This window comes from Tubulanus polymorphus, chromosome 7 (assembly GCF_964204645.1).
Source record: "Tubulanus polymorphus chromosome 7, tnTubPoly1.2, whole genome shotgun sequence".
In the NCBI taxonomy this organism is placed as follows: domain Eukaryota; kingdom Metazoa; phylum Nemertea; class Palaeonemertea; order Tubulaniformes; family Tubulanidae; genus Tubulanus; species Tubulanus polymorphus.
Genome location: NC_134031.1, coordinates 485,393 through 499,918, shown reverse-complemented (window position 1 = coordinate 499,918; position 14,526 = coordinate 485,393). Strand labels below are relative to the sequence as shown.

The following is a 14,526-nucleotide window of genomic DNA, read 5'->3' as shown; positions in this document are numbered from 1 at the left end:
TTCATAATCACTCATGACTGCTAAACCTTGACCATAGCTCGGCCCTACCCAACTGCTGATGCCTCTGGCATACATCGTCAGACCATTGAACTGGCAACTGATGTTTCCTAGAGGGTTGTCCAGTCCACAGGGGCCTGACAACCATAGTGACTTGACACAATGCTTTTGACCCCAGTATCCTAGGTAATATATATAAAAGACTGACTATATATAGTACCTAGGATACTTGGGTCAAAAACTTTTCAAGTCGGGCCCCTGTGGTCCAGTCAGTGCATAGTTAAATCGTTGGTGGTAAGCTTTTATATTCAGATGGGCTAAGCATGAGAATATCCGATCGTGGAACATTGGGAGTAATATGAATTTATGCAAACTAAATTACTTTTCCAATGAAAAAAAATTAACGTCTGATTCGAACCCAAAAACTGAGATCTGATTATCTAAATGACGTCACTGGGTATGATGAATGGGATAGAGCCAGTCGTATTGCATTTTACTTCCTGGTTGCATAAACCATTGTTATAAAATCAGTTTCTATCGTGTTTTATGTATTTTGCTAATGTTCCGGTTTTCTATTTATGAAAGATGTTTACAAGTCGTTTAACTCGTAATTTGTACCGTTTTGTAAGTAATTTCCACATCACTTAAATCAAATAATTGACAAAAACCGCTGTGAAGTTTGTTAAATTCAATTCAAGTATACTATATTCCACGTATAGGTCGGTAGGTCGACTGTAAAAAGCTGCAGCACTCGTGAGGGTCAAGGTGCAAAATTCCATTTACAGCAGAGATTACTAATGAGCACTGAATCAACACCTAAAGCTAAAACTGCTCCTAAGAAAAGATCAGATGGCGATGGAAAAGGGGTATGAATTAAAAAGAATCAACTCTCCTCTCTCTCTCTTTAGGAATTATTTTGTTCTTTTAAAGATACGTATCTATTTTTAGCCGATATCGTGGAGAACAGTTGGGATTACTGTTGGACTCGGTGGAGCTCTGATATTAGGCATGAATTATGTGAAAAAGGAAAAAGAAATGAGTGAGTGATTTTACACTTGAATATCAGGGGCTGTTCACATAGTAGTACCTATACATCTATGGGGGGAGGGGGGTCACGTAGGCCCTACATACTCCTTTAAATTGTAGAAAAGGATCGGGAGATTAGACTGAAAATCATCTCAGTTTTGTGTATCATGTACATTGAGAGAACAATCTCTAATGATTTTGAGATGAGATTTTCTATAAAACAGATTGAATATTTCATCGATGAAATCTGTGTTTATTTCAGAAATAGCGAAAGAAAGAAGTCGAACGATCGGACAAGCTTCATTAGGAGGAGAATGGGAACTCATCGATCACCATGGAAACAAAGTGAAAAGTTCGGATTATTTAGGCAAATGGTTTATGATCTATTTCGGATTTTGTCATTGTCCGGATATTTGTCCCGATGAATTAGAGAAACTCTGCTCAGCGGTTGATAAACTCGGTTAGTTTATTGTGAGTTTAAAACTCATGAGTTCAGATTATCGCTGGTGTTAACTCATGAACTCAGTTTTAATTGATTCTGTTTGTTTCAGATGCAATTAAAACTCTACCTAAACTCCATCCTTTATTTATTACTATTGACCCAGAAAGAGACACAGCTCCGCTTATAAAAGAATACGTTAAAGGTATTTACAAAAAACATCAATTCCAAATCTGAAACGTTTTGAAGTTTTTGATCCTTCTTCATCGAATTGATTGAATGATATTTTTCAGAATTTTCTTCTAAATTACTCGGTTTAACGGGAACAAAAGAACAAATCCATCAGACATCACGGGCTTATAGAGTCTACTATAGCCAAGGACCAAAAGATGAGGATGGTGGTTATATTGTAAGTATGATGCACCCCTCTCCTCCTCCTCTCCTCCTCCTCTCCTCCCTCCCCCCGAATGCAGTCAGGCAATTCATACTGATGTTTATTTTCAGGTTAATAAACCCCCCTTCCCCTAACCCCCTCTCCCCCAGTGCAGTTAGGACGTTCATAATGATGTTCAATTTCAGGTTGATAAACCCCCTTCCCCTAACCCCCCTCTCTCCCAGTGCAGTTAGGACGTTCATCATACTGATGTTTATTTTCAGGTTGATAAACCCCCCTTCCCCTAACCCCCCTCTCCCCAGTGCAGTTAGGACGTTCATCATACTGATGTTTATTTTCAGGTTAATAAACCCCCCTTCCCCTAACCCCCCTCTCCCCAGTGCAGTTAGGACGTTCATCATACTGATGTTTATTTTCAGGTTGATAAACCCCCCTTCCCCTAACCCCCCTCTCTCCAGTACAGTTAGGACGTTCAACATCCTGATGTTTATTTTCAGGTTGATAAACCCCCCTTCCCCTAACCCCCCTTTCCCCCAGTGCAGTTAGGACGTTCATCATACTGATGTTTATTTTCAGGTTGATAAACCCCCCTTCCCCTAATCCCCCTCTCTCCAGTGCAGTTAAGATGTTCATCATACTGATGTTTATTTTCAGGTTGATCACACGATTGTGATGTATCTAGTGAATCCTGATGGGAAATTTACAGATTATTACGGACAAAATAAAACAGACAATGAAATTGTTTCTAATGTTATGATGCATATGCAGAGATATCAGCAGTTAAACAGCTAGGGACTGAGAGCGTAACACAGGGAATTGAAGGAGAAACTCATATTGTGTTAATGTCAACAGTTTATGAATGTGTGATTTATATATGTATATGTACTGGAATAAATGATATTATTTGCTTTGCAATTATTTTATTGTCTCTCAGGACGTTTGACTGGTGGTGATACAGTTAGTCTCGAGGAAGCTATCTGCTAGGCATGAAAACTTAGTTTCTTACAAAATTATGGGACTGATTGAATTATTCTTGCATGAAAGAGTTGACAGATTCGTTAGCTAACAACTATGTTTGAAAAATTAAACAAAACAACATACAAGAATGATTTGGGAAGCAAATGACTGAAACTATAAACTCGAGGCGTTTCGCGTATGAGGCCCGGCGGTACAGTACTGTATTTCAACTTATGACCTCTGAGAGCATTTCAGGTCGGGTGGCCTAGCTCAATAATTTTTTTTTGGTGGTGGATACCTGATAGAAGTCTCCAGAAAGGACTGGCAGTTGAACTAAACTTAAGTTTTTTAATCCATTCTAGCCGATGATCTAATCGCCATCTATTGGAATTTGGCTGAACTGACTAGATAGCTCTTACTTGTCTCACTGACTCTTCTTTAATCTATTAAAATCACACTCGCCATCTGGTGAATATAACCATCATTAGACTGTAGTAGCATAGACATCCACCAGATGGCGATTGTGATTTCAACCCACTGAAGTCACTTCATTTATGACTGCACTTTGCTAAGTGATCTGCGTGATTATTCCATCCATTTAAGTATGTCCAGAAACTTAGAAATATTAAGGAATCCCACAAATAGCTAAATTTATCCAGTTAGGTTTAAGTTAATACAAATCCCTCCAGTGAATTATGTATATACGTGTGATATCTTGCTGTACATAATTCAATCTCTGTACTTGCTTTGTCTGTAAATAGTTTTACTGAAAATTAGATTTTAAATTTTGTTAATTCCTATTTTGTTTTGTCTGTATGTATATATGTATATAATTCTGTTCATGTTTTGTAAAATTTTATATTTCATATTTTTTATTCAATCTTGCCTCCACGTACCATTCTTATGGTTGGAGTGAAATAAATATCTTATCTTATCTTATCTTATCACTGAAGAAGAGTCAGTGAGACAAATAAGAGATATCTAGTGAGTTCATCCAAAATCCAATAGATGGCGATCATAGCATCATTATTCAACGAACCAAAAGTTTTGGTTAGAGTGTAAGCCTGGCTTATGTCGACAAGCAACGCGATGCCTACCGACGCAACTGGGTTTATCGCCGATTAGCGGCAACTAGCGGCCTACGAGAGGCCGCCAGTTGCTCCTAAATCGGTTCGACATAAGCCGGCTTGCGACTGCAACGCGACGCCTACCGACGCCCACCGACTCGTCGCAAGCCGTATCCGGCTAGTTGCCCATGTTCTACTCTGGCCTACGGTAAGGCGGGCAGTTGCTTTCAATTGCAACCGACATAAGCTCATCTGCGACGCAACGGAACTCAGCGCAGGGGTTCCAGCCAATGAGAGACCGCATACACATAGTACAAATTATCACCGCTAGTTAGCGTCATTCGTAATTAGTCATAAACTTTCAAATTCAAGTAGTTCAAAACGTAAACCAAACCTTTAGCACGGCAGAGGACTGGACCGAAGATCTAGAAACGAAATTGGTAGAATTATGGTGTGAGCAGCCATCTTTATAGATGTCGCTAGCACGTTGTATTCAAAACAGAATCAGAAAGATCAAAGTCTTAAAGAAATAGCTTTTCTAATAGAAATATATTTCCTAATAATTCAAATTTATTCTCAAAGTGCTTATCACGTGACCATTTGAGCCGTTACAGTTGCTAGTAATCGCAACCGACATAAGCAGTCGGCCTCAGTTGCTGCGAATCGGAGCGCAGTCGACATAAGCTGGGCTGCAATCGCGGTTGCTCTCAGTTGCGTCGGTAGGAGTCGGTAGGCGTCGGTAGGAGTCGGTAGGAGTCGGTAGGAGTCAGTAGGCGTCGCGTTGCTTGTCGACATAAGCCAGCCTTAATAAACTTATCTTATCCTAAACTAAACGGATGTCCCGGGTTCGAACCCGATAATTACTGACACTGAATCAGAGTGGTCTTGATGCTGAATAGGGGATGTACAGGGTTGTCCCGGGTTCAAACCCAGTAATTACTGGTACTGGTTCAGAGTGATCCTGATGCTGAATAGAGGATGTACAGGGGTATCCCGGGTTCGAACCCAGTAAATACTTATCTGGTTCTGAGTGGTCCCGATGCTGAATATAGGGATGTACAGGGGAATCCCGGGTTCGAACCCAGTAAATACTTATGCTGGTTCGGAGTGATCCTGATACTGAATGGAGGATGTACAGGATTATCCCAGGTTCGAACCCAGTGAATGCTTATACTGGTTCGGAGTGGTCCTGATGCTGAATAGAGGATGTACAGGGGTGTCCCGGGTTCGAATCCAGTAATACTCAGAGTGGTCGATGCTGAATAGAGGATGATCAGGGATGTCCCGGGTTCCAACCCAGTAGTTGATACTGGATCAGAGTGGTCCTGATGCTAAATAGGGGATATCTTTGGTTTTTTATCTAAACAGGGATATCTTTGGTTCGAACCCAGTAATAGATCACTTATACTCTAAAAATAAACGATTTGTGTTTAAAAAAAACAATTAAGCAGTCAACTGATCAAATAACAACCTTTGCAATCATTGTATAAAATATCCCCGGTGGGATTCGATCCTGCGACCTGCACCGTGATAGCCATGCACGCTAACCACTAAGCCACTGAATTGTAGCGATTGATTGGGTGTGTGAATATGTCCCGTCAGCGTGGTGTGGCAAGTTATTATTGATATTGTGGGTTTTTGGGGGTCACTTAAACCCCCAAGTAGCCGGGCAAAAACTATATACTGGACTGTAGCTCTAGAATAGATCTATCTTTTCTGAAAGTTTCAGACACTTTGAACGTTTTGTATTTTATTTATGAATTTATTTATTTTCTTAACAATCGTTTTGTTATTTTGGAGTTTCGGGGGTCAATTAGACCCCCAAGGAGCCCTTGCATCGGACAACAACTATATACCTGGCTGTAGCTCTCGAATAAATCTATCTTCTCTGAAAGTTTCAGAGACTTTGACCGTTTTGTATTTTACTTATTTATTTCTAAACATTATTTTCGATATTGTGGGATTTTGGGGGTCAATTAGACCCCAAGGAGCCCTTGCACCGGGCAACAACCACATACTGGACTGTAGCTCTTGAATAGATCTATCTTCGATGGAAATTTTGGGAAAATTGGCACTATTTTAGAATGAGGTTTCCAGAGAGACCAGTCTACGTTGCCACCGAGTCCGGTTCCGTACAATAACAACTACAAATGAATTAGATGAAAAAGTTGTATATTCACAATTTAATTTTAACGTAAAATATCTTTTTATTCAATAACAGTTCAAAAATACACATTAAAAACCACTAAAAAATTTATAATAAATTTGAATCGAGTGGTGAAATAAATTTGAATCGAGTGATACCAAATCCAGTGCTCACTTCACGACGCTGTATAGGGGATGCATCTAGTGAGACAAAGCTGAAATAATATACCTCTGTGAAGCTGGCTCCCGGTTCAAAAGCATTTTGAATCGGGAGCCGAATAAGGAACCGGGAACCGGGAGCCAGCTTCACAGGGGTAAATAATATTCGGTCTACACGGCCGGCCGCATCAATGGATAGAAGAGGGTGAAATATCAGAAAATATCTAAATCTCTCAGCAAGACGTGGTTTAACACGGCATTCGTTATTATACGTATCGATGACACCCGACAGGGGCTGGGGTGAATTCCCTGAATATTTTTTCGGCACTCTAGATCTTCCAGCCTCCCTCATCAGAAATTAAGCAAATCATTCCTCTTCATTAAACTCGTGATCTAGGTTCATGGGTGAATTTTACTAATCACCATTCAAAGAATTTGAGAAACGACGGATAGATTTTAATTTTCTGAGAAATACCAAGATCTTTTGTACAGTGTATGAATGCACACTAGCGAACCAAGTGGAATGCTCGCTTGCCACACTCGAAATAGAGCCCTCAGTGTTCACCATATCGACACCGACAGAGAACAAGGCTGCCGTGGCTTTAAATCAAAAAGCGATCTTTAATTCTAAAGGTCATTCGCTTGCCAGGGGTCAGTATCACTCCCCCCTCGAATTCACGGTTCGGGAACCAGCTTTAGCTTATCGAGTTCGAATCACAGGGGCTCGTATCAAAAGTTTGGGGGTGAACCTGTAGCTTAGATCATCAAGTATCCCTGGTACTATATATATAAAAATATATACTTCTAGGGATACTGGTTGATCTAATCTACAGTTCACCCCCAAACTTTTGATACGAGCCCCTATGGTGCGAATCCCTCAGTAGACAGACTGGTCGCCTGTCCAATTCTGCGCCACCAGCAACTGAAGGTAGAGACCGGCAACCAGTCTAATACCTCAATGGGTAGCGGGAAACAAGACTGGGTCAGGTAGACCGGCAACCAGTCTAAGGGAAAATCGCCATCATGGGATGCGTCATAAATGACAAAACTGGTCTACGGCGAAAGAGTGGCAGTTTGAACGGCCTTGATTATTATAGAGGCCAAACAGTCGCCGAACCAGTTTAATCACACAACACTCCAGAAAACCTGGATCCGGCTTTCGAATTATGGAAAAATTACTAAGAGAATTTGGACGAGTTTAATGCGGAAAGCTGAGACAGTTAAACGCAATTGTGAGACCCGATTAATAAGCTTAGTTCCAAGTTGTCATAGATCACAGCTTGGGAATAGTCTTAAGATATAAGGCCCTATAACATGAAACTCTGTTCTATGGTCTAAACTTCAATGTATACCACCGGATCCAGAATTTTGGAGGGAGTTGACATAAAAAACTTGAGCGGATCACGTGATTGAATCACCACAGATCGCGCTGAATAAACAACACAACACAATAATAAATACATTTATTCAGGTTTACAAAATAGATTCTGCGATTTCATTTTCTGTGAACTTGTTCTACAACACCAGCGTTTACATAGTCAGCCCCTAGCGTCTCTAATTCTATCAATGACAACCACGTTTTGACTGATGAGAGTTAAAATAAAAAATTAGTATTAATTATAGAGGTAAGAAAGAGGTGAAATAGAGGTGAGATAGAGGTGAGATAGAGGTGAAATAGAGGTGAGATAGAGGTGAAATAGAGGTGAAATAGAGGTGAGATAGAGGTGAAATAGAGGTGAGATAGAGGTGAGATAGAGGTGAAATAGAGGTGAGATAGAGGTGATCGTGTGCAACTGAGATTTTATCAAAACATGGCTGTAACTGATAGGATTAAAGAACAGCGACTGTTCTCAAGTTCATTCACAAACAGAAAATCAATCATACAATTATACAATCAATCTGTTTAATCACTGGTCATCTGGCCATTGGTCATTTCCGGTCATCTGGCCATTGGTCATTTCTGGTCATCCCCGGCAATTGGTCATCCCTGGCAATTGGTAAATTGGTCATTCCTGGTCTTCTGGTAATTGGTCATCCCTGGTCTTCTGGTAGTTGGTCAACTCCTAACAGGTTAAAACAAAATGGGAAATCATTATCAATACCAGGTGGTTAGGTAATATAGTCGGGTAAGACAACGCTCCAACCTCCAAAGGAGCTCACTGGAGAAGCGAACACTGAGTTGAACTAAAGTAAGACCCATGGTCACCTGACCTTCTTCAGAGTGGCAGTACACGAACGGGCAATCTGGGATTGTAGGATGACTAATTGCCTCCTCAGATGCACATTACTGATACTGGCAGAACTAGATGATGATAATGATGATGATGATGATGATGGTGAGGAGGCAGAACTAGTGTGATTTATTGAAATTGTATCCATAAACATGTAATACATACCGTTAATGTGTGAAGCTGACTGTGAAAATCAGTTCTATATCAGATTCTACAACTCCCCAGCAATGATTGACACTGAAATGAAAATAACAGATTCTTCAATTATCAAATTCTATTGCAGGAAATCATGAAATAAACTGTTGAAATTGTGTCTGCATATACAAAGCACTTATTGATGGAGGAGTTGAAGATGTTCAGGATCAGAATTCAGTTTATCTCCAAAAGGACTAAAACAAAATGTAGAATCATTATAACGGTTATTGAATTTGTCTCCAGCAAGTATCTGTATCCATCTTCAGCTCACTTCACACACAGCTATAGATCAGAGTTCCTTACAGCGACCACTGAATCAACCTAATCATTACAACTGAAATAATGATAACACATTCTATATGAATACATATGAAGCACATCTGAAACCAAAGTGATAGAAAAATAGGAAGTTGTAAAATGTTTTCTGACGCAGTTTGATTTGTGTCAGATTGTAACTGTAGAAGTTTCACTCATTGTTTCAGTCTAATAGAGATATAACTTATGTACATGTAACACAGACTGTGTAACACTGCAGTCATTTATTCACTTATTCCTCCTCAGTTTGAAGAATGTTTCTTCTCTCATCTTCATTAGCGATAAGAATCATTCTCATCCGTGTAACTACAACATCGAAACATTTCTACTTATTCAATCGTAGAGGGGAATGAGGAGTATGGCGCTTGGGTATGGAATGAGACAGGGTATGGGAGTTGACACGTTAGGGGAGGATAGGACATTGTGATAAGGTAAGGTCAGGTTGGATGATGCAGGGTTGTTTGATAAGGCTGGATTAGATGATCAGTTTAATATAGAACTGTTTAAGGTGGGTGTATGTGGTAGTGTACGATGTATAGTTAGGGAGGTGTATGATAACGGATTGAAAGGTTGCTGGTAGAGGGCGGTACAGGTGTGATGCTGGTATGGTATGTGTAAGGTAGGGGGTGTTGTTTTTAAGGATAGGGTAAGGAATGATGCGGGGGCACGATGGTTGGTGTTGTTGAGGTGAGGGTGAGGTCGGGGGTGGTGTCTGTGGAAGATTTGGAGGTACGTGATGTGATATAAGGGATGGAGCTAGGACAGTACAGGGTGTGATGAGTGATTGACGGGGTCGGTCCGTCTCTCAGCCGCCTCCAGGCCGCTCCCTTTAGACATCTCAATGCTTCTTATCCTTTCTATTCAAAACAATCCCTGTTCTTATTTAGAATTCTTCACTATTTTTCATTAATGGCTGTTGAGTGAAATCAGCCTGTTTTGATCTACCAAACTATATTGATATCTACCTTAACTAACGTATTCCATGATAAATAGCATCATTGGGTAAAAATGAATTCACGCGTAGTGGAATGAGCTATGGATGTGATGTCTAAAACCATGTTGGTGAACGACTTTAAAATCTTAAGTCTATTTACAATTGCCGACAAACCTACAATGGACTACTGGTTGAAAAGTGGTCGAGACACTGAATCTTATGATGTCAAACTAAATCTTATGGAACAAGTGAGCCTTTACAAGACTCCCATCCACTCAAACTACTCCTCAATTCCATGTGAAATACTATGAGACGATACCTGCAAGACATTGAATATTAAGACACCACCAAAACAAAGTATTTTACGTGTGTCACATGATTCATTTTAACAAGTGAACAATTCATGAAGCAAATGACGGCAAAATCTTCTGATTCACAAATATCTGAATAGTTTTTTCCCAACTACAAGCTTTACAAATAGCAAACTGATGAGAAATAGACTCTGAACCCACAACAAAATTATTCAAGATTTCTGTGAATTATTTCTCTCATATTTATCACGTTACGCCCAGTGATACATGAAACTCAGCCTCAGCCTCTCTCACTCTCACTCTCACACACTTTCTTATTTGCCATTTTTTTGCAAACATTTTTAAGCACGTGAGGTAGGTATAGACCACTGCCAGCTCTCTAAACCAGTAGTGGACTACCCTTCGGACCTCTCTTTTGTGCTTGGTGGCTTTAAGCTCACCTTTCTTGAGTCGAGGTAGGAATAGACCCCTGCCCGCTCGCTAAGCCAGCAGGACACTAAACCTTCGAATTGCTCTCGGACCCCACTCTTTTCGTGTTCTTTCTTTTTCTTATGGCTCTCTCTCTATTTCTCTCTCTCTCTCTTTCTTTGCTATGTATCGGTACCACCCGGCAGTAAGTGTATATATATATATATATATATATATAGGAAATATAGTAATTGAACTGGGTTTAAATCCATCCCAATCAGAGCTTTTAAAACCAGTAGTAGGGCAGCAGTTCACTATAGTCAATCAGAATCATATCATTGTTTGATGATATTATGTTTATTTGCAGCACCATTTGTTCCATGAAACAAGTTTCAATTTGGTCCTAAATGAATCGATGAATTCAATCTTCAATAGCATCATTCTCGATGTATCTCATATAGAGATTGTGGAATAGTAAGCGCGGGAAGGCTGTATAAGGCTAGGTATGATACTACTGATATAAACCCTTGAAGTATTTACATCCAAGTTGAAATCACTCTGTTGAGTTCTATCCTGTTAAGGACATGCCGAAAGCCCATTTTTATCATCGATATTTGCAAAGTAAAAGCGTATCAGAATTTTGCGCGTACCTATATTTTGTAAATGAGCCGCGCATTCAAAATGACCGGCTTTCTATAAAGGCTTGTATTCAATTACACTGCGCAATATTTCAGTGAAGAGACATAATGAATGCGTACTGTATCCCAACTCCAACTCTGGACCGGTCCACCTTCTTAACGGGCTCGTACTGTATCCCAACACCAACTCTGGACCGGTCCACTTTCTACACGGGCTCGTACTTCATCCCAACACCAACTCTGGACCGGTCCACTTTCTACATGGGCTCGTACTGTATCCCAACTCCAACTCTGGACCGGTCCACCGGTCTGGACCTACCCCAACATCAGCCCTGTACTGTCCTATCACCATCCGTGTCACCATTTCCCGACATATCAGACAGAAACTATATCTAACTATCTAAAGAAGTTGCGGGGGGGTGGGGGAAGATGCATCAGTATTAACCTCTGCCATATGAGCCGTACTTCAGTACTGTCTCCTGATGAGTGAGAGCATCAGGAGCATCACTCATCATTGTTCAAAACATTTTACTGTGGCCCCATTCAAAACAGTAAAAACCCTGCTACTAGTGAAACACCAAACATCCTGCCCCCACATTACCCAAACTTACACTATCCTTAACACTCTACACACACCACCCCCTACCTTTTACACATACCATACCAGTATCACTACTACACATCCTCACTCGCCAGGGTCTGGTTGCGTTCTGCTGAAGCTCACATCTGGATAATTCCTTCGCTTTCATTGGCTGAATAATTCCTTGTATTTCAATAGACCGATGAATTAAGAGTTGGGGTCGGCGTTTGTGTCGACTTGAGCGTCCGCAGGAAGAGACCCGAGGCCTGGTGAGTGAGAATGCTACTGTACCGCCCTCTACAAGCAACCTTTCAATCCGTTATCATACACCCTCCGAACATACACACCGTACACTACCACATACATCACTTACACCCAAACAGTTCTATATTAAACTGATCATCGAATCCAACCACATCAAATAACCCTGCATCATCCAACCGACCTTACCTCATCACATTACCATATCCTACCCTAACGGTCAACTACACCATACCCTGCCCCATTCCATACCCAAACCTCATACAACTCATTCCCTCTATGATTGAATAAGTAGAAATGTTACAATGTTGTAGTTACACGGATGGCAATGATTCTTATCACTAATGAAGATGAGAGAACAAACATTCTTCAAACTGAGGAGGAATAAGTGAATAAATGACTGCAGTGTTACACAGTCAATGTCACATGTACATAAGTTATATCTCTATTAGACTGAAACAATGAGTGAAACTTCTACAGTTACAATCTGACACAAATCAAACTGCGTCAGAAAACATTTTACAACTTCCTATTTTTCTATCACTTTGGTTTCAGATGTGCTTCATATGTATTCATATAGAATGTGTTATCATTATTTCAGTTGTAATGATTAGGTTGATTCAGTGGTCGCTGTAAGGAACTCTGATCTATAGCTGTGTGTGAAGTGAGCTGAAGATGGATACAGATACTCGCTGGAGACAAATTCAATAACCGTTATAATGATTCTACATTTTGTTTTAGTCCTTTTGGAGATTAACTGAATTCTGATCCTGAACATCTTCAACTCCTCCATCAATAAGTGGTATGAATGAAGACATAATTCTAAAACTACTTATCTCTTCTGTGATTCATTCAGCTGCTCCTGCAGTGCTCCTACGATACTCCTGCTGCTCCTATGTCACTCCTGCTGCTCCTTCGATACTCCTGCTGCTCCTACGATACTCCTGCTGCTCCTACGATACTCCTGCTGCTCCTATGATACTACTGCTGCTCCTAGGATACTACTGCTGCTCCTACGATACTCCTGCTGCTCCTATGATACTACTGCTGCTCCTACGATACTACTGCTGCTCCTACGATACTACTGCTCTGCTGCTCCTACAATACTCCTGATGCTCCTATGATACTCCTGATGCTCCTATGATACTCCTGCTCTGCTGCTCCTACAGCGTTGCTCTTGACTATACCTGAAATAAAGAATATTAGATTTCAATGTGGTATCTGTTGATTGTAGACTATTCACAGATATCAGTTACACGATTGAATGAATGAGAGACAAACCTTTTCTAAAAGATGATCAATAGAACTGAACTGAGTTACAGTCAGTGACGGGAGGCAGTTGTTTATATTGTTGTTTTCAACTGATTTGTTGATGAAGAACCCATCTTTAACATCATTAAACCGACTGATGAAATCTGTTGTTTGTATCTGTAACGATAAGGCGGGAGAGGTCACTGTAATTATTACTGGTAATATTCACCAAAATATAATCTGTAAACAGAGAGGGACCATCCATTTATTACGTGTGCATACGGGGAGGGTTAAGTGTGATGCGTAATGTAATGCTTTTTTATGCATATATGTTCGATTTCGCGTACAGAGGGGGAGAGGGGTTGAAAGAGTCATATTTCATGCGTACGTAATAAATGAATGATCCCTTATAACAATGTTTTAGTTTATTCATCACAACTGGCTGTTGTTACTGTTACTGTTGTTGTTAGTGTGTTGTTGAAGGACCTCGAAACAACAACTAAAAAGCAGATCGATTGCAAGCATTTGCTGTTGATATTTGTTTTGAACAAGCAGGCATCAGGGTCACATGTAACTAATTCAACAGTTTGTTCTAAATGTGTTTGAATAATGATTGTAGGATAATTCGGGCATTTTCTCCCTCACACGTCCACTGCTGCAAAGGCGAGGAGGTGCGGCCCACCGGACCGTGACGACACACGTGACCTACTTCAAATACGACTTATACAAATACGAATATAGTTTGGCGGCGGGTCTCAGGTCAGTTTTAGAGACGGCGTTTATCGCCTGCATCTCCGGGGTTTATACCGAACTGTTAACTTAATATATAGATATAATTCAAGGATAAAAAACTGGAAAATTCCAAGACTTACCAAATTTCAACATGGCGGGTCACGACTCCACACCGGAAGTGAGGACTCGCGGATCACCGCGCGCCGCTGCCCCGACATTCCCCGTTGGAGCGCGGTCGCGATATGGATGCCCTGATTTCGATATTCTCGGAGCTACCCATTTCTCGACCGATCCATACTTACCAATTCAAATCAAATACAAACGTTTTTCGATCGATCATCAATAATAATTGAATAAGATCACAATTATGTGGTTGAGAGTTCCACTACCAATTCAATTCATACTTTATTACCACCGACTCGAAATCATAGGCGGCGCTCTCTGTCACAATAAAGTGGATTGAATTGATAAAGTGACAGTTCCCTG

General features: G+C 40.5%; 1 protein-coding gene across 1 annotated transcript; it reads left to right on the top strand.

Annotated features, from left to right (window-relative positions):
* Positions 1-504: 504 nt before the first annotated feature.
* LOC141908727 (protein SCO1 homolog, mitochondrial-like) lies at positions 505-2,741 on the top strand. The gene is made up of 7 exons (XM_074798895.1): positions 505-621; positions 717-863; positions 946-1,036; positions 1,286-1,483; positions 1,575-1,667; positions 1,756-1,871; positions 2,511-2,741. The coding sequence occupies exons 1-7, from the start codon at positions 583-585 to the stop codon at positions 2,646-2,648; spliced, it is 822 nt and encodes a 273-aa protein (XP_074654996.1). The 5' UTR covers positions 505-582; the 3' UTR covers positions 2,649-2,741.
* Positions 2,742-14,526: the final 11,785 nt, after the last annotated feature.

What these genes read in the sequence shown, in the direction of transcription:
- LOC141908727 (XM_074798895.1), top strand. Translation starts at nt 583, where the DNA reads ATGTTTACAAGTCGTTTAACTCGTAATTTGTACCGTTTT. An exon ending in CAGATGGCGATGGAAAAGGG is followed by an intron (nt 864 to 945) that starts GTATGAATTAAA and finishes ATCTATTTTTAG; the next exon opens with CCGATATCGTGGAGAACAGT. An exon ending in TATAAAAGAATACGTTAAAG is followed by an intron (nt 1,668 to 1,755) that starts GTATTTACAAAA and finishes GATATTTTTCAG; the next exon opens with AATTTTCTTCTAAATTACTC.